Below are 19119 nucleotides of genomic sequence, written 5' to 3'. Positions count from 1 at the left end.
AGCATACTCTCTATAGCTTTGTGAATGTAATCTGAAGCAGAACTTGCTTAAGAAAATTCATAATCCGCCTGCCAATGCAGGGGACACGGGTTTGAGCCCTGGTCCGGGAAGATCCCACATGCCGCAGAGCTATAAGCCCATATGCCGCAACTACTGAGCCTGTGCTCTAGAGCCCACGAGCCACAACTACTGAAGCCCGTGCACCTACAGCCCGTGCTCCGCAACAAGAGAAGCCACCGCAATGAGAAGCCTGCGCACCGCAAAAGAGTAGCCCTGCTCGCTGCAACTAGAGAAAGCCCACGCGCAGCAACGAAGACCCAATGCAGCCACAAAAATAAAATAAATAAAAAATTTAAAAAAAAGAACAGTTCATATTGTATTCTCAAGGTGATTTTATACTGCCCTCCCGAAAGACTAATTCATTTTGAAGCATTACAGTAACTGTAAGTTGGCTTAGTCAGAAGGATTTTATGGAGAATAGGTGAAGAGTATGTGAAGAAACAAAAAATATTTTATCTTTATTATGTGGTCTAAATTCACCACAGCTTATTCATTTTCCAGAGTTCTCCTAAATTACAGTAAAATCCCCATGTAAGAGTAGATAAATTTAACAGTGCCCTTTAGATAATAATGCATTTTTCTTGCTGAAGCCTTTTTGTTGTCTCTGTGAACAATTCTGCAACTAGAATATTGAAACTTTGCATTAACTTTCATTGCTGGTAAAATTCAAATGCTAACTGTGAACATTTGTAAACATTTTTAGTAGATGGTCACATTAAAGGTCACTTTTAATTTATCTGAGTAATCACCAAGTATATTTTTTTCTCTTCCTATTTGAAAGTCTAAGGAGAAGAGAAGTCTTACACAATGCTTCACATGCCCACTCATGTTATGTTCTTTGTCCCATTATCTACCATATTCTTTTATTTACCCCTCATTGATTTCAAAGAGCTCTTTATATATTATGATAGTGAACCCCTATCTTTTTCAATTGTGGGGAATAATTTTTTCTCAGTTTGTCTTCTAATTTTTTAATGGTAGAGATTTTACTACTGCTCTTCTGATTTTAATCTTCTAGAGAATAAATACAATGAATTAGTATTAAAAAAAGGCAAATTAATCAAGGGATTCTTAAAAGGATCATACCCTTTTTGCCACTGCATTACATGAAATCCTTTCTTTGTCACTCCTTCATCTCTATCTGTCCACTCTATTAGATTAGGTCAAGGAAATGGAAAGCTAAGAAAAGATTAACTAGGAAAGCATAGGAAGCAGAAACCAGGATGTGGACACAGAATTAACTTTACAGAATTTATCGCACAATATAAAGAAAATCATTTATATAGAGGTAACTGCAAGAACTGGGAAGGATGGAATCATAGTTTCAAGTTATAGGATAGCTGATTTGAATAATTCCTTTATCTTGATTTTAGGTAATTCTCGCTTTTTTCTAGTATTACACTTGCTCTCAGAACTTCAGAATATATGATCTTTTTTCGTTTCCGTGCCTGTCTTTCAAAATACAAAAGCCGGCGCCTTGATTCCTGCCTGTATTATCATCACACCAGCTTATTTGTCTCACTAACAATTTCTCTTAAGTTCTTTAATGCTGGTTGTTGATAAGTAAGTTTAACAAGCTGAAATCCTGGTGCTCTAGAAATTTAAAGACCACATTTGATTCTTTTATGTCTACATATTCACCAATTTTTCCAAACCCTTTGCTTCATGAAATGAATAAATGCTATTCTTTATTTTTTCTGACAAAATTTACAGAATTCTTTAGCACTTAGAATAGGAGGCAAATGACTACCATAAGGAATAGAGAAATCTGAATTTGCAATTTTAACAGAAAATCCTGAGAGAAAAGGCCCAAGAAGTAAGTAGTCAAAAGCCCATCTCAGCATGCTCCGCAATTACCAATAATAATCAGGGACTCATTCTATTTTAGTCACTCTTCATTTTCTCCATTCCTTTTAAAGAGCGATTTTATAACAGCCTTAATAAGATCCATTATTATGGAAATGGCAAAACATTTGGTAAGAAACTTCAAACCCTGCCAGGCTATTATTAAAAACAGGACAAGAAAAAACCTCTCCAATTACTAATAAGATGAGAGTTCTGACAATCCCAGAGATAATCAAAGTCAATTTTATAATATTTCTAAGAAGATTTTTACTTAATGAATTTTCATATCTGAACAAGGTAGATACATGTATTATAAGGATGATGAAAAGGACGACATTTCTCTAAATGCACGAAAATTAATGAAGGACATTGATAAAACTTTTATCACATAAAATATATGCTAAGTAAAACATTCTAATAAAATAGAATTAAAATAAAATATTCTAACATTTTCCTGCTACTAACTATCCTCTTGGTTCTTCTTCTCATATTCATTTGTGAACATAACAAAATCAAAAGACTTTAAAATAATAGCCTATGCAGAATATTATTCAGAAGTTATCCATTACAGAACCATTTACATGCACACATATTCATGTGTAATTTGTAATATAAGTATAAATGATTTATGTTGTCTATTTTGGAGTACTGTACCATTGTTCCCTTTTAGATAACAAATGCTTATATGAGGAACATGGTGTAAGAGTAGTACAATCATTTCATACTTATCCACAGTCACACTTCAAGAAGTCTCAATATGTAGGAATTTAGGGAGAAACTTGGAGTGAAAAAGAAAAGTTCTCCCAACTTAATCTATAGATTGAATGCAATCCCAATTAAAATCCCAGCAAGTTATTTTTTAGATATGGTCAAACTGATTCTAAAGTTTAGATGGAGAAAAAAGACCCAGAATAGCCAACAGGATAGTTAAGGAGAAGAACAAAGTTGGAAGATGGACACTACTTGACTTCAAGACCTACTATAAAGCTACATTAATCAAGATTCTGTGGTATTGGCAGAAGAATAGACATATAATACATCAATGGAACAGAAATAGATCCCCCAAAATATAGTCAACTGATCTTTTGACAAAGGAGCAAAGGTACACAATGTAGTAAAGACAGTCTTCTCAACAAATGGTGCTGAAGAACTGGACATCCACATGCAAAAAAAAAAAAATCTAGACGTAGACGTTATACCCTTCACAAAATTAACTCAAAATGGACCACAAACCTAAATGTAAAATGCAAAATTATAAAACGCCTAGAATATAGGAGAAATCTAAAAAGTGACCACCAAATACAAGGTCATCTAGATACAACACCAAAGGTGCCATCCATGAAAGAAATAATGGGCAAGCTGGACATCATTAAAATGAGAAATTTGTTCTGTGAAAGAAACTATCAAGAGAATAACAAAAAAACAAGCCACAGACTAGAAGAAAATCTTTGGAAAATACACATCAGAGAAAGGACTGTTCTCTAAAATATAAAAAGAACTCTTAAAACTCAATAATAAGAAAACTAACAATCAGATTTTAAAATGAGCCACAGACCTTATAAGATACCTCACCAAAGATATACAGATGGAAAATCAATATATGAAAAGATGCTGCATATCATATGTCATCAAGGAAATGTAAATTAAAACGAGATACCATTATACACCTTTTTGAATGGCCAAAATCCAGATCACTGACAACATCAAATGCTGATGAGGATGTGGAACAACAGAAACTCTTATTCATTGCTGGTGGGAATGCAAAATGCTACTGCCACTTTGCAAGAGTCTGGTGGTTTCTTACAAAACTAAACATACTCGTAGCATACAATACAGCAATCATGCTCTTTGGTGTTTACCTAAAGGAGCTGAAAACTTATGTTCACACAAAAAACTGCACACAGATGTTTATAAGTGTTTTATTCATAACTGCCAAAACTTGTAAGCAACCAAGATGTCCTTCAGTAGGTGAATGGATAATAAATAAACTGTGGCCCGTCCAGACAATGGAATATTATTAGTGCTAAAAAGAAATGAGCTATCAAGTCAAGAAAAGACATGGAGGAACCTGAATGCATATTCCTAAGTGAAAGAAGCCAATCTGAGAAGGCTGCATACTGTATGATTCCAACTATAGGACATTCTGGAAAAGGCAAAACTATGGAGACAGTAAAAAGATCAATGGTTGCTGGGGGTTTTGGTGGGGGAGATGAATAGGCAGAACACAGAGGACGTTTAGGGCGGTGAAAATACTCTGCATGATACTATACATGTCACCATACATTTGTGCAAACCCACGAATGTACCACACCAAAAGTGAACCCTACTGTAAACTATGGACTTTAGACAATAATGATGTGTCAGTGTAGGTTCATCAATTATGACAAATGTATCAGTCTGGTGGGGGATGTTGATGATGGGGAGGTTACACATGTGTGGAAGCAGGGGGTGCATGAGAAATCTCTGTACATTCCCCTCAATTTTTTCTGTGAACCTAAAACTGCTCTAACAGTCTCAGAAAACAAAACCAAAAACCAACCAACCAAAAAAAAAAAAAAGGAAAAGTCATCTTAATGGAAAAATTCTGCTGTATTTCTCCCTCTAGGAACAGTAACAAGGAATAAGCACCTTGCTAGCTTACTAAGAATATGGATATTAAATTTGTGTGTAAACTGAGGTTCACTATTTTAAATTATTATTATTGTTGACATTCCACTAATAACTTTGGTAAAATTTTTAGACACTACAAATTCGAAGCAATGAAGAGAAGGAAAATGGTTAGAAACTTATATACGGAGTAAGAGCTGACTTCTCTTTGAGGTTTGACAGGGAGGTGGTCAATAAAACTGCAATGGGGTCTACTTTAAAGAACTGCAAACAGCCTCGCAAGTGGAATAACCCCAAGGGCCCTCTCCATTAAAATGTTAAACATTATTAGCTACATAGAGCTATACTGCTTCTCCCTGAAGTACCTTTTATAAGAGGGACATAATCTCCTAGCCTGTGACCAGCCTCTATAACCCTGACATTTCTTTTGAAGTTTCATATTTTACTTTAAACATTTATATGAGTTTTGCATTCTAATCCAAATATATATGTGATTTTAATTCAAAGTTATGTTTCCCCTGTCTGCGTGCAACCTCCCCTTAAATCCTGTAGCAAAACGTAAACCTGAAGAAGTATGTCACGTTGATTATAGTGGCTTCTTATGCCCTTTGGTTCATTCAGCCGCATAACCAATTTTGAGAAGTCAGGGAAGAGTGACATACAATTTAGAAATATTTCCATAAAAATGGCTGAGAAACAAGAACACCCTGGGAATTAAGGGAATTAACTTTAGCCACTGAAAAATGCCCTCATGTGAAAGCCCTGTTGCTGGCAAAATACCAGTTACAGTTGCTTTGAACAATAAGCAATTGCTATTTCGTTACTTAAGTTCTTCATCCTACTTTAGAGAATATATACTTAATCATTTTTTTAAATTAATTTTTATTGGAGTATAGTTGATATACATATACATATATCCACTCTGTTTTAGATTCTTCTCCCATATAGGTCATTTACAGAGTATTGATTAGAGCTCCCTGTACTTAATCATTTTAATTCACTTATGTAGAAAATAAGACTATTGTAAGCTTATCTAAATTACATAGTCCTTAAAATAATAAGCCAGCAGACATGTTGGCAATGTTGCATTTTCTCTGAGTTTTAAATCTATAAGATAGTTGTACAGTAAATTTAATGTGGTCATGTAATGTAATCATAATTATGTATACATTAATACAGTAAAGAAATACAACCAACTCTTGCCAAACCAATCCAGTTGTGGTGTCTATTTCTTCCTAAACAATGACAGGTAATAGTATCTAAAAGAAAAAATACTTCCATAGACATCTCAAAAATACTGATATTTAATTCTCAGAAGCACAGCAATATTATAGGAGTCTTAAATAACACTATATAAAAAATAATGTTAATAACAACTGATACTTAACATTTACTATGTACCAGCACTGTTCCAATGGCTTTACATTCATTAACTCATTTAACCTCAACTCTCAGAGGTAGGGTTTCACAGACAAGGTCACTGAGGCACAGGGAGTTAACTAACCAATGCAGACACATAGATACTAAGTAGCAAAACTAGAACATGAACTCAGGCTGCTGGACTCCAGGGACCATAGCTCTCTGAAGAACAGTAAAGAACAGTGTCACCACTGATCATTCAATGAAAAAAAAGACAAACAAAACTTTCTCAATGGCATATAACATAGGTCAGGCACTATGCAAGTCTCTGAGAATGAAAAGAAGAGCAAGGCACGGCCTCTGCCCTCCATGAGCTCACAGTCTACACCACAGGAGGCCAACCCAAAACTAAGTACAAGAGTTCAAGTGCTAGCTTCTCCTAAACTACTACATATTCAAACTATTTTTGAGGAATATGTGACAGTGTCTTCAGGGTCCCCTATATCAGGGGTCCCCAACCCCTGGGCTGAGGACTGGTACCAGTCCGTGGCCTGTTAGGAACTGGACCCCACAGCAGGACGTGAGCAGCGGGCGAGCGAGTGAAGCTTCACCTGCCGCTCCCCATCGCTCGCATTACCACCTGAACCATGACCGCCCCTGGCCCCAGTCTGTGGAAAAATTGTCTTCCACGAAACCGGTCCCTGGTGCCAGAAAGGTTGGGGACCGCTGCCCTATATCATCACATTGCACTTGGACAAGGTAGTTTTTTCCTTTGATATTCACATACTAATATAGAAAATGCTACTATTCTGCATGGAGAACTTTAAGAAAATCAGTAAACAAAATGCAGTTAAATGGCAAACAATGAACCTGTGACTTTGGATTGCTCACTGTCATCCATGACTCTGCCCGTGTTGCACAGCGGGAGAGGTGAGGACCGTCGGCATGTGGTCCGAATAATTCTTCTTAGGTGGGACTGTCCCACGGTTGCAGGATGTTTTGCATCTCTGACCCCATCCACTAAATATCAGTGGTTCCCTCGACCTTTCAGTCATTGTGACAACAAAATATGTCCCCACATATTTCTGAATACCCTCAGGAGGTAGAACTGCCCATACTTGAGAACCATGTTCTACATTTCAAATGCCTTGTTATTTTTGAACTTCACTTTTGTTGTAGATTTTGTCCTCACTGCTCCAGCATGTACTTGAGCCCTGTGGTTGGAATCTAAGTCACGTTAAAAAGGTAACAGTCGCCTAAGAACACTGCAAAAACACTGTGATCTATACACATGAATTCTTTCCTCAGGATCAGGAGTACTATGGATCCTTTCTTCACACATTATTAGGAAAAGCAAGAATTAGATGATATATTAAGTTTTCAATTAGTAATATGTATTTTAATTGGTGACGGCAGCATTAGGAGAATGTATTAAAAAAGATAAAGGAAGAATAATTCCTTTGACCTCTGGTCACACCTGTTTTTCCTCTTATATGGTCATTCATTAAAATTTTAAATATTGTTTTAAGAAAATATAATGTTTAAGAGCAAAGGAATTAATCTCAGTTCATACACTAGGTCAGCCTGTCAACATATCTTGTATCAAATCTTCATTTGTTTGTAATTTATGTGTTTCATGAATAACATTTTCTATCAGAGTAATTGCTAAGGAACTGTTGGCATTACTAAATAAACTTATAAAACAGACAATAAAACTACATTCTATATGTTCAGTATGCTACTATTTATAAACTCTAGCTGCAGGACATCACCATGGCAACAGGAATATACAAACAGCTCAGTTCTCTATGCTATGATGGAAGCATTACTAATTTAAAGAATGCAATATGCTTAAGACAGACAGAAACAATTTCACAATATAGTCATCAACCTGCTCATAAAAGAGGAGAAAGACAGAGATGAGTATTTGAAATGGCAGATAAAAGAAAATTGATTCCTTCTGCTGGACCATGACTGTGTCGTCACTCGTGGAGATGAGAGAATGAAATGTTTTTAAAATGAATGAATGAATGAGGCAACAGAACGACTGAAAAAAACAGAATGGAAGAAAAGCAGGTAGAAGCGCTATTGTGTCAAAGTGATCTGTGATATTTGTTCATAGCCTCATCTATAAGACAGAACTGAATAGAATCTATAATTTGGTATTCTGTACAGATATACTCAGTCTTCAGATTGGAATGAAAAAGGTGCACAGAATCAGGCCACTGCCCTCACAGACCATGTGAACATGCATGTACATTTGTTATTTCACTTAATAAATGCTAGGTACCAGGAAACACAAAGATAAATAAGATATTGGCACTGGCCTTAAGAATTACTAGTCTAATGGAGAAGACAGTCCTCTAAATAGAACATAACAATTTAGTGTAACTCCTGAAATAGAAGTACCTATAAAGTACTACGGGAGCATAATACTATAGCAATGTTTTTCCCAATTATTCAGAAAGAATTGATGCTTGTATCTACAGTAAAATTTAGGTTTTATTGAAAGTTAAGTGGCAGTGATTTACAAAATATTATAAAATTCACAATCTGTTTAAAATTGACTAGCGGCAGATCAGTGCATATAAAGACATTTAATTGAAATATGATTCCTCAACTTAAATGATTACAGGTTCTTTAAATTTCTCCAATCTCTAACTGTCATAAGAAAGTATAGAAATGACACTGACTCGAGTGAAAGCTTTGTTAAATGACACTGCTGACTGCTGGGACGATAATGTCTGAGAGCAGCACCAGCCTTCTCTTTTTTGGGTAAACTAAAGAGAAGATCATTGTCAAAATCTCTCAGCTCCCTCAAAAAAAAGCTCACCAGTGTGCCAGAGGGAACACAACATGCATGGTTTGAGAGTGCGTGAGAGATCAGGGAAAACCACCAGTCACCTCTGAATGTCCTGTGCTCACTTTATGTTACCAGTGATTCCCTTCAATTGTCAGTGCTACTACTGAAGCAAAGCTCAAGCTTCAACTTCATTCAGTGGAAATCAGGCTGAAACTGCAACCTTTCCCAAACTCATATAGGGTAAACTCCATTTTCCCCAAAGCAGTAAAGTGTACCAAGTTCTTGAAAGAATTACCCTTGAGGCCCGGCTCCCTGTCCCCTGACAGCAATCACTGAAGGAAGAAAGCCCATTTAGTAAAGAAAATTGAAATGCCTTTTTCCTAGCTAGAAAACATTACCACCTCATTCACTGGAACCACCTGGGCTGTTGTATGTTTCTCAGATACTTTTCTGTCATTCCCTATTATCCATGCATTCAATAAACATTCTTTAAATGCTTTAAGGTGCCCTAGACCTGGGGCCTGAAATGTTTTTCTTAAAGGGCCAGATAGTAAATATTTAAGGCTTTGCAAGCCAAGATGCAAAATCAAGGAAATTATGTAGGTACTTAAAAAATCATTTAAATATATAACCATTTAAAATGTAAAATTATCATTAGCTCACAGAAAAACAAAAACAGGGCACAGATTGCTGATTTTAGTGCTAGATCACAGTCAAATATTCAGACCAAGCTAAGACCATTAGGCTACTAAATTAAAAGAAAAGGTCTTTTGCAACAAGACCTAGCTGCTTCTAATAAGAACCTGCAGGAATGATCTAATAAAGCTCTGTCCAATATAATTATCTACTGGATATTAGTTATTTCTATTATATCTATCTATACTAGATATTTCAATACCTACAGAAAATGTTCCACATCTGTACAGTTCAACAGGGTAGCCACTAGACACAAGGGGCTGTTGAGCATTTCAAATATGTTGAGTGGGACTAAAGAACAAAACTTTAAAATTTTATTAAATCTTAATTATTTAAAATTTACATTTAAATAGCCACATACGGCTAGTATATGGAAAAACAGATGTAACAGTTTTTTATACATCAATTAGCAGGGCCTAATTGAATTTGCTTGGGTTTTTGGTGACCAATTAGGGCATAAATATCTTTAACAGGTTAATACCAACAGATCACAGTTCAAATTATTCTTAACTTCTGGTTAACATTTCATTGGAAGTTGGTAACTATTCCTGATATACATTTTATTATAGACCTTCAGAGAACAGAGACTTGTACTCTATGAAGTACAATGTGTGCAGCAGGTTCCAAAGAGGGCAAAAGAGGTGTGTTGCATGACGGCTCATAACTACAGTTTTGAAGTTAGGAAAAAAGCACCAGTTCTGCTTTAGAGTAGTACTGGGATCTTAGGCAAGTTATTTTACCTCTTTCTTCTTCAATTTCCTCCATTGTAAAACAGGGCAGTAACAGTAGCTTCTCTACTGGATTGATGTCATGATTAAATGAGATCAAGGACTTACGAACACAGAACAGTGCCAGTTCATTGAAATCATAAAGGTTACTACTTTATTAAAATAACGTTATATGACAAATATTTTAGGATACAGTCCACAATCTGACTTGGTAGAAAGCATTTCATCACTCAGCATGTAAGAAAGCTACATATGGAGTGTTGGATATAGCACTGTATTTTTATCCAGCAGACACAACTCTGAATTCTGGCTTTACAACCTCCTAATGTGGCCATGTCACATGACTAGTCTGAGCCTCATTTCCTTATCTGAAGATGAGAAGAATATTTACCTCTTCAAGTTGAGAGAATAAAATGTGAAAAAGTTTTGCTCATATACATATTAATGTTGGTTACTGATTGAGTTCATCTTAAAATCAAGTCTCAACTCCCTGTTTCAATTTGAGATTTTTTTTTTCTTGTTCATCCTTTAGGGTTACTGAGGAATAACTACGTCCTTTCTTCCATCTCTTGGGCCAAAGGGATCACAAACTTCAAAAGTAAAAACTGAATGTAGTTGTCAGCATTAGAGGATAGAATCAAGAGTAGTTTCTCTTGAGAGAAACTATGACTATGAGAGTTAAATTATGACATTTATGAAAAACCAATGAGGTGAATAATAAAAATCACCCCAGACCAAAGTAGAATTTGAGAGTACCCATGTTGGTGGTATTAATATATCTCCATATGTAGAAATTTGTTATTTAAAAATCCTAAGGAGGGCTTCCCTGGTGGTGCAGTGGTTGAGAATATGCCTGCTAATGCAGGGCACACGGGTTCGAGCCCTGGTCTGGGAAGATCCCACATGCCGCGGAGCTACTAGGCCCGTGAGCCACAACTACTGAGCCTGCACGTCTGGAGCCTGTACTCCGCAACAAGAGAGGCCACAATAGTGAGAGGCCCGCGCACCGCGATGAAGAGTGGCCCCCGCTTGCTGCAGCTAGAGAAAGCCCTCGCACGAAACGAAGACCCAACACAGCCATAAATAAATAAATAAATAAATAAAAAATCCTTCCCTCTACAATCAATCAATCAATCAATCAATCAATAAAAAATCCTAAGGATAAGTACCTGGTGAGCATGGAACACTGGAACACAGAAGATGCAGGAGGCCAAGAAGTAAATTTTGACACAGCCGTAAAGAACGGGTAACCCCCAAAACACCTCATCTGTTTCCTGCACCAAGTGCTTCCCTACCACAGAGATGGATGCATATGGCAAATACAATCTGCTGCCATTACACTTTGTCATCGTTCCACCTAGATGGCAAATAGGCTGCACGTTACCTGCCAAATCCTAATGAATTGCAGTGGAGGTTCTATAAGGCTGTGCAGGCCAAGTCTGAACTCAGCAGGAATGGGAACCATGATTGATTAGCCATGCCTGCCGTAAGTCAGAAGGAAGCGGGGGGCACCTTCATACTGTGTGTGCAGATGCTTTCATAACACTCGTTGCCATTTCTCTGATTTTAGGAGCAAAAAACTTCTGAGTGTAATCTGAATTTCATGTATCTTTTTGTACAGAGAATAGCCTGATAGCTCAGGGTCCAGCTCTCTTGATCATTATGTTTCTGGTTTGTTAATTACTCAGTTGGCATTCTGGTTCACTGACTAGTCTCTTGTGGGCTCGGTTACATGAACTCCAACTGGGCAGCAGCATCCATTCCCAGTGAACTGACAAAGTTAATTTTTTGAGTCTGCAACATTGATAAGCAAACCCCAGACTATGGTAAATTCATAAAGGTAAATCTTATGTGACCTCTTAATAGCCAAACAGAAGGCTGGCTTTCCTGATAAGAAAAATAACTATCAGACACTTCTTTTAGACTTCAACAAAGACGATTTTTCATCAGTTTCATCACTTCTAATTTTAATAATTTTCTTTCTTAAATTTTTCTTCACAGATGGGCTATTGCCAGTCTCAGATGATGTTTGTCTCTATACGAAAGCTCTCACCATCTCTCATTTTGGAGTTTAAAACCAGCAAAAGCACTCTGATTAGTCTAGTTCTTTCTCAGCCTATGATTCCATCAGCCTTTCAACATTACTTATATCTTCACCTTTCTTTTGATTCCAGAATCTTTCTTTCCCAAACCCACACTCCGTCATACCCAACTTGCAACAGCATCATTTCTTTTTCATGTCCACACAACAACTGAAAAAATCCTATGTTTTCTAGTTTTACCTTTCGAACATTAGCCAACCGATTCATCATCAAGGACTCCTCTCGGTCATCGTCGTCATCCAAGTCCAGCATCGGCATTCCGAAGGGGTCGATGATGCTACAGCACCTGGAACCTTCATCTCTTGGATCAAAGGGGTCCACGATTATGGGCTCCGTTCCTTTTATTTCGCAGCGACAGAAGGGGCAGCCCTGGCCATCTGACTCCTGAACAAACAGAAAAATTGTGCTGATTGGTCTTTGTTCAAATAAAACACTACTGAGAGGGGCCAAAGTTCTACTATAAAAAGAAGTTGCAAAAAATAGGTTTTCAGGTAGGCAGTGGGGGTGGAGGAAGATCTACCTTGAAGGTGGTAGAGTAGAACAGGGAGTCAACAAAATATACGTTCAGTATTTAAAATTTCAAATTTTTGAAGAAAAATTTCTTTACAAAAACCTTTGATTTAGGATAAATCAAAAAGTTAGGAGCTTAACTTTATTTTACTGAATGTTCATTTACAATTTTAATGTATCAAAACTTTAGAGTCCTGCAGAAAACTGGAAATTGAATCATGTCCCTCTTTACCAAAAGGCACCAGTGCTAATTAAACATTCTATAAAAAGGACATTTTGATAAAAATTCATTATACAGTAGTAGTATCAATTAGAACAATCCATTTCAAAATCAATTCTGGAAAAGTTCCTGTGCACATAACTATGGCTACATATTTCCATTTTAATTGCCTAGGTCTTTCAAAGCCTTGATTTATAAGCAATCAGTGGGAAAAAATAAGTTTATTTTCAGAAATCATCATCTGTCCTGAGAGCCTGTCATCCTGACACAGCTCATATGGAATGTAATAATACGTGAGATATCAAGTTTTGCCCCTCATCTTGCTTTCAAACTAGATACTGCAAAAAGATTTGTGCAAATACTTTGGGGACAGAAATTCATTTACTGGTGATTACTGAAGTTTTCTGAAAATCTCCCAATTCCGTTTCTCAAAAACTAACTACATTAAGAATTCACAGTTGGGAGGGAAACAGGACAAGACTGTTTTCTTGCCCTGCAGATAATGCTGACTTTTAGAGATAGGTGGTATATGATATTCACCACCATATTTTTGTTTCTCCATTATACCCTGACTTTAGTAGTATGTTATTTTAAAAAATTGTAAAAATTATAAGATCATTTTAAGGCAGAAATGGCATGAGAGCATCACTTCTAGAGATGAAACTATGAATGAAAAGAGCTAACATCTTTAAAGAAACCATTCAGTACTTAAGATTGTCCCATGCACTTGGTATGATGGGAATGTGGCGATCTACCTGCCCTCCAGTGATACTCTGATCAGTGGTGGAGTAACACTCTCTCTACTTTCACTGGACAATTACTTAGCATACACTCTGTGGCAGATTCCGTGGTGCGTAGTTTATTCATTCCCAAGCATCACTCTGATTAACAAACTGAACATCTCCTTCGCCAAACAAATTGTGAAAAAAAGAAAAACAAATGCTTTCTGGATTGGTTAATGAAAAGAAACTGCAACAATTCCTTATTCATCTACTGCTACATAATTTGGGAAAGAAACTTGGAATGGTAAAATAGTTGAACTAAGGTGGTATGAAGAGATACAGACAGGCTAATACAAAATCCTTTGATGTTTACTGCCACGTGTGCTCAAGTCTGGTGAGCTTCAAGGCAACTCAATTATTTGCTCCATCATTTTACAGATGATAAAACTGATACTTAATTCTCCCATCTTACACTGATTATTTTCTAACACAGTAGGAAATATTTAAGGAAAGCTAAACCTTTCTCCTATCTTTTGATAACAAGAACATTAAATGTAAGTACATTTTCAATATAGGTTGTCATCCACGTAAAATCCCCTTATTATAAAAGTCAAAATGGACCCATACTGTGTGTCTGCAGTGAATTTTCCTACGGATCTACATAAGATAATTTCAAACAGATAGTTCTAATATATAAGAGCAAGATGAGAAAGAACTGACGTACCCTGCATCATTAATGCATGAAGAATGGAAAGTGGTATTCGTGGCCCTAAGCAGAGCAATACAAAGCTATATTAATTAAAACAGTATGGAACTGGCATAAAAAGAGACACATAGATCAATGGAACAGAATAGAGAGCCTAGAAATGAACCCAAGGATACATGGTCAATTAATTTACAACAAAGGAGCCAAGAATATACAATGGGGAAAGGACAGTCTCTTCAATAAATGGTGTTGGGAAAATTAGACAGCCACATGGCAATAAATAAATAAATAAATAAATAAACAAACAAACTGGACCATTATCTTACACCATACACAAACATTAGCTTAAAATGGATTAAAGACTTGAAAGTAAGAACTGAAACCATAAAACTTCTAGAAGAAAATATACGCGGTAAGCTCCTTGACATAGGTCTTGGCAAGATTTTTTGAACCTGACACCAAAATCAGAAGCAACAAAAGCAAAAATAAACTAGTGGGATTATATCAAACTAAAAAGCTTCTGCATAGCAAAGGAAACCATCAACAAAATGAAAAGACAACCTGCTGAATGGGAGAAAATACTTCCATATCATAGACCTGATAACAGGCCAATATCCAAAATATATAAAGAACTCAGACAACTCAACAGCAAAAACAAAAACAAAATAACAATCTGATTAAAAAATGGACAGATCTGAATAGACATTTTCCCAAAGATATATATATGGCAAACAGTTACATGAAAAGATGTTCAACGTCACTAATTATCAGGGAAATGCAAATCAAAACCAAAGTGAGATATCACCTCATACCTATTAGAATGCCTGTTATCAAAAAGACTAGAAATAACAAGTGTTGGTGAGGATGTGGACAAAAAAAACCCTTGTGTACTATTGGTGGGTATGTAAATTGGTACAGGCAGTATGGAAAACAGTATGGAGGTTCCTCAAAAAATTAAAAAGAACTACCATACAATCCAGCAATTCCACTTCTGGATATTTACCTGAAGAAAATGAAAACACTAATTAGAAAAGATATATGCACACCCCATGTTCACTGCAGCATTATTTCCAGTAGCCAAGATACGTAAACAACCTAAGTGTCCATCAGTGGATAAATAGATAAAAAATTGTGGTACATATATACAATGGAATATTATTCAGCCATAAAAAAGAATGAAATCTTGCCATTTGCCACAACATGGATGGACCTCAAGGGCAGTAGGTAAGTGAAATAAGGCAGAGAAAGACAGATACCATATGATCTCTCTTACATGTGCAATCTAAAAATTAATTAACTCAAAACAAAAATAAGTTCAGATACAGAGAACTGGTGTTTGCCAGAGGTGGGGGAGTGGGTGGTGGAAGAAATGGGTGTACAGTTTTTTTCTTTAGTTTAAGTAAGTTGAATGCCACTAAGTAAAAAATTAAAATATAATAGAGCTGATGTTCCCTGTGTCTTTAATGCATGAAGGATGGAAAGCTGTACTCTGGGCCCTAAGTAGACACTTCATGCATTTATACATTTTTAAAAAAAATTATTACATAAATTTTCAAACATAAACAAAAGCAGAGAAAAAAGTGTAATGAATCTGCATGTACCTATCTCCCAACTTCAACAATTATCAATTCACACCCAATTTCTTTTTGAATTTTTGAATTTTATTTAATTTATTTTTTTATACAGCAGGTTCTTATTAGTTATCCATTTTATACATATTAGTGTATATATGTCAATCTCAATCTCCCAATTCATCACACCCCCCACCCCAATTCACACCCAATCTTGTTTCAGCTATATGTTTACTTGTTCCCTCTGCCCCTGGATAATTTTGAAGTACATCCTACACATTACATAAATTCATCTGTAAATGTTTTAGTATGTGTACCTAAAAACCAGAAAATCTTTTAAGACCTAACTATAATACAGTTATCATAACTACAATTAATCTATTCAATCTAAATAATTAAGTCATATTATTTTTGAGTACAGTGGCTAGAATGCATAAGCAACTGTATTCCCCTTCAAAGGCTTCCTTAGAACCTCCAGGGTCAGTTTGCATGCTGTTTGGTTAAGGATGACTTCTGGTTTATGTGATCTATTTCCTGATAAAGGGTAACTGGAAAGATTGTGTTTGGAAAGGGAAGGAGGTGAAAGGCAATAATAGCATCTTGATGGTACAAGAAAAAGACTGGGAACAGTTCATCTAAAACTGAATTTAGGTTTTTCGCCATCTCTCCTACCTTAAAGTTTAATGCTATACAAATCACTGATGTGAGAGTAGCTGCTTTATGAGTATATGTCACAAAATATATTTTCTGTTAAGCTTTATCTTTGTTGAGCGTTTACATTACTTACCAGGATCAAAATCCAGCTGCAATGTACTTCCATTTTGATTTGAAAACATAGATCACACAACATGCCTCCTCTAATATGACTTCACCCACCACTTTTTCTGTAAACTGACTACTGTCATATGCAAATTAAGTTTGACCATATTGTCAAATTTGGTACTCAGAATCTCAAATTGTGGTGCTGTTTTGGTACTCCACCCTCATTTCTGTCAGATGGTTGATTAAACACATATGAAGAATGTCTTCGATAGACACCTAACTCATCAGGATTGTGCCTCAATAATTAAAATAATGTTTCTGTCAATATACACTTAATGCAAGATCACAGAACATATGTTAATGAAGAAGAAGGACCAATAAATAACTCCTTCTCTAGTCCCCAACATATTCACATTCTGAGAAAGTTAAGAGGAAGTACTTGGACTCCATCCATTCTAATTCACTCAGTAGACTTCACTTCCTCAAATAAATCCTCCCAAACCAAATGAGACAGAAGTTATCAGTGAGTTCTACACCATCTGAAACTTAACTATGTAATATGCTCATGATAAAACTACTCAGACTCATTTGGCAACCATAAATAGTGCAAGTTAATGATATTAAATATAACTTTAGGTAACCTGAGAACAAATTAACATTGACAGAGAAATATAAAAAAAATTTAAGTTCCCCCCAAAATTCCCATTCCCCAATAGCACCTTATGTAAAAACCCAAATAAATATTGTCACTATCATCTCATCATCATCATCATGTATCAGTCACCTTCCATAGTATTTGTTTAAATGTTGTCCAGATCAATATTATCTCTTAAATAAATACTTTCTTTTAATTTTGTAAAAGATAAACATCATATATAGTACAATTTCTTTTGCTCCCAAGATGATTAATTATTTGAAGGCACACTTTAAGGTCAATCATTTCATGCCTTCCCACAAATACAATATAAATGGAGGGCCCTAGAGAATACATAGGACTTCATGAGTCTCATTTTGGAGTGCAGTTTATATTTTTACTATATGTGTGTTTCCCATCTCAGTAACTTCTAATGTACATTACTTTGCTATACTTCACACAGATCTGAAGTTACCATAAATCTCTTTTTCTAAACATGAAACAATTATAGATAAATAACTAGATAGATACATATACACATACATATACTGAGAGTAGCTTGGGTCCATACTAAGCATTTTCAGAGCACAATATATCCCACAAAAACAGTAACTTCTTGCTATAAAGAATGAATGAGGATAGTTAATAGTGATCTTAGAATAAGTAACAGTGAGAGAGATCTTTGGTTTTGGTGTTCTTTTATGGTGGGCAAGGGAAGACGACATTGACAAATCTAGACTCTTATAGTTTTAATTTGGAAGGACCATGAAAACAGTGAATCAGGAAAGAAGCATAAACATTCTGTATCTGGAAGCTTGGATTGGAATCCTATACCGACCAGTTGCAGCTGTGTGACACTGGGTAAGCCATTTCATCTTCTTTGTAGGGTATAATGAGAGAATGCACATTTTAAGGGATATCTTAAAGATAAAGTGAGGTAAATTAACTCAAAGCCTTCCAAAGTGCCACTTAAATTCCAGTTGGTATAATTACTACAAAAATAGTCTCAAGAACAAAGAAAAGAAGTAAGATAGCTGAGGAAACATACCACAGCCCTTACAGGACTCTCAAAGTGAAAGAGGAGCTCCAACACTTTATCACATTTATACAAAAAGACATAACATATAATCAAGGACAAATACTAATTTATAACATTCTTAAAGGCAAATATTTTTTTATTTGTAGTACTAAGGTTATGAAGCTTCACTGAGGCTAGAAATTTAAAGGCTGGTTGCTTTTGAAAACAGATATATTAAGATTACCTCTTAGTGCCTTGAATGTGATTCTTTGAGCTGGCTTCTCACCTCTCTTAGACAGTTACACACTTCTTCCCCAACCATGCTCTCTAAATATGGTACACCTATAAATCTCTTTAATCACATGTCATATTAAAATCAGAGCTTATTAATTTTCATCTACTGACTTTTTGCGAAGTATTTTGAATACTCCAATATCTTTCCTTTAAATTATTTTGAAAAAATATGCAGGAGGAATAATTAGAGGAAAATTAATTTTGCTTTTAATTGAATTAAAGTCCTTGGCAATAATTCAAACAAAGGCTGCATATCCAATTGGCATATGTGTATCCATTTTTATTTTGGAAGGAAGATTTGAAGAACACAGTTTAGAGTCTGTATTCAGCAGATATTTTCTAGATTCCTGGAAAGAAAAATAGAACAAAAACAGTTCCTTATTTTACACCTTATGTGATCACCCTGCAATATCACTGATGCATAATATGTTATTACAGAAAAGAAGACATGGAGGAGTTCAAAGTAAAGAACATGTTTTGTT

At 35.7% G+C, this 19119-nt stretch overlaps 1 protein-coding gene across 6 annotated transcripts in view; it reads right to left on the bottom strand.

Moving 5' to 3' along the window:
- The window catches only part of CBLB (Cbl proto-oncogene B), a 210045-nt gene that overhangs the window by 57268 nt on the left and 133658 nt on the right, over nucleotides 1-19119 (bottom strand). For all 6 annotated transcript variants that reach the window (XM_059921208.1, XM_059921211.1, XM_059921212.1 and 3 more), the window contains exon 10: nucleotides 12381-12584. In XM_059921208.1, the coding sequence (XP_059777191.1) occupies nucleotides 12381-12584 (204 nt within the window). The remainder of the gene's footprint in view (nucleotides 1-12380; nucleotides 12585-19119) is intronic.

The sequence above is a fragment of the Balaenoptera ricei genome, chromosome 4, assembly GCF_028023285.1.
Source record: "Balaenoptera ricei isolate mBalRic1 chromosome 4, mBalRic1.hap2, whole genome shotgun sequence".
In the NCBI taxonomy this organism is placed as follows: domain Eukaryota; kingdom Metazoa; phylum Chordata; class Mammalia; order Artiodactyla; family Balaenopteridae; genus Balaenoptera; species Balaenoptera ricei.
Note: the sequence above shows the minus strand (reverse complement) of the source record. Positions and strands in the feature narration are given on the sequence as shown.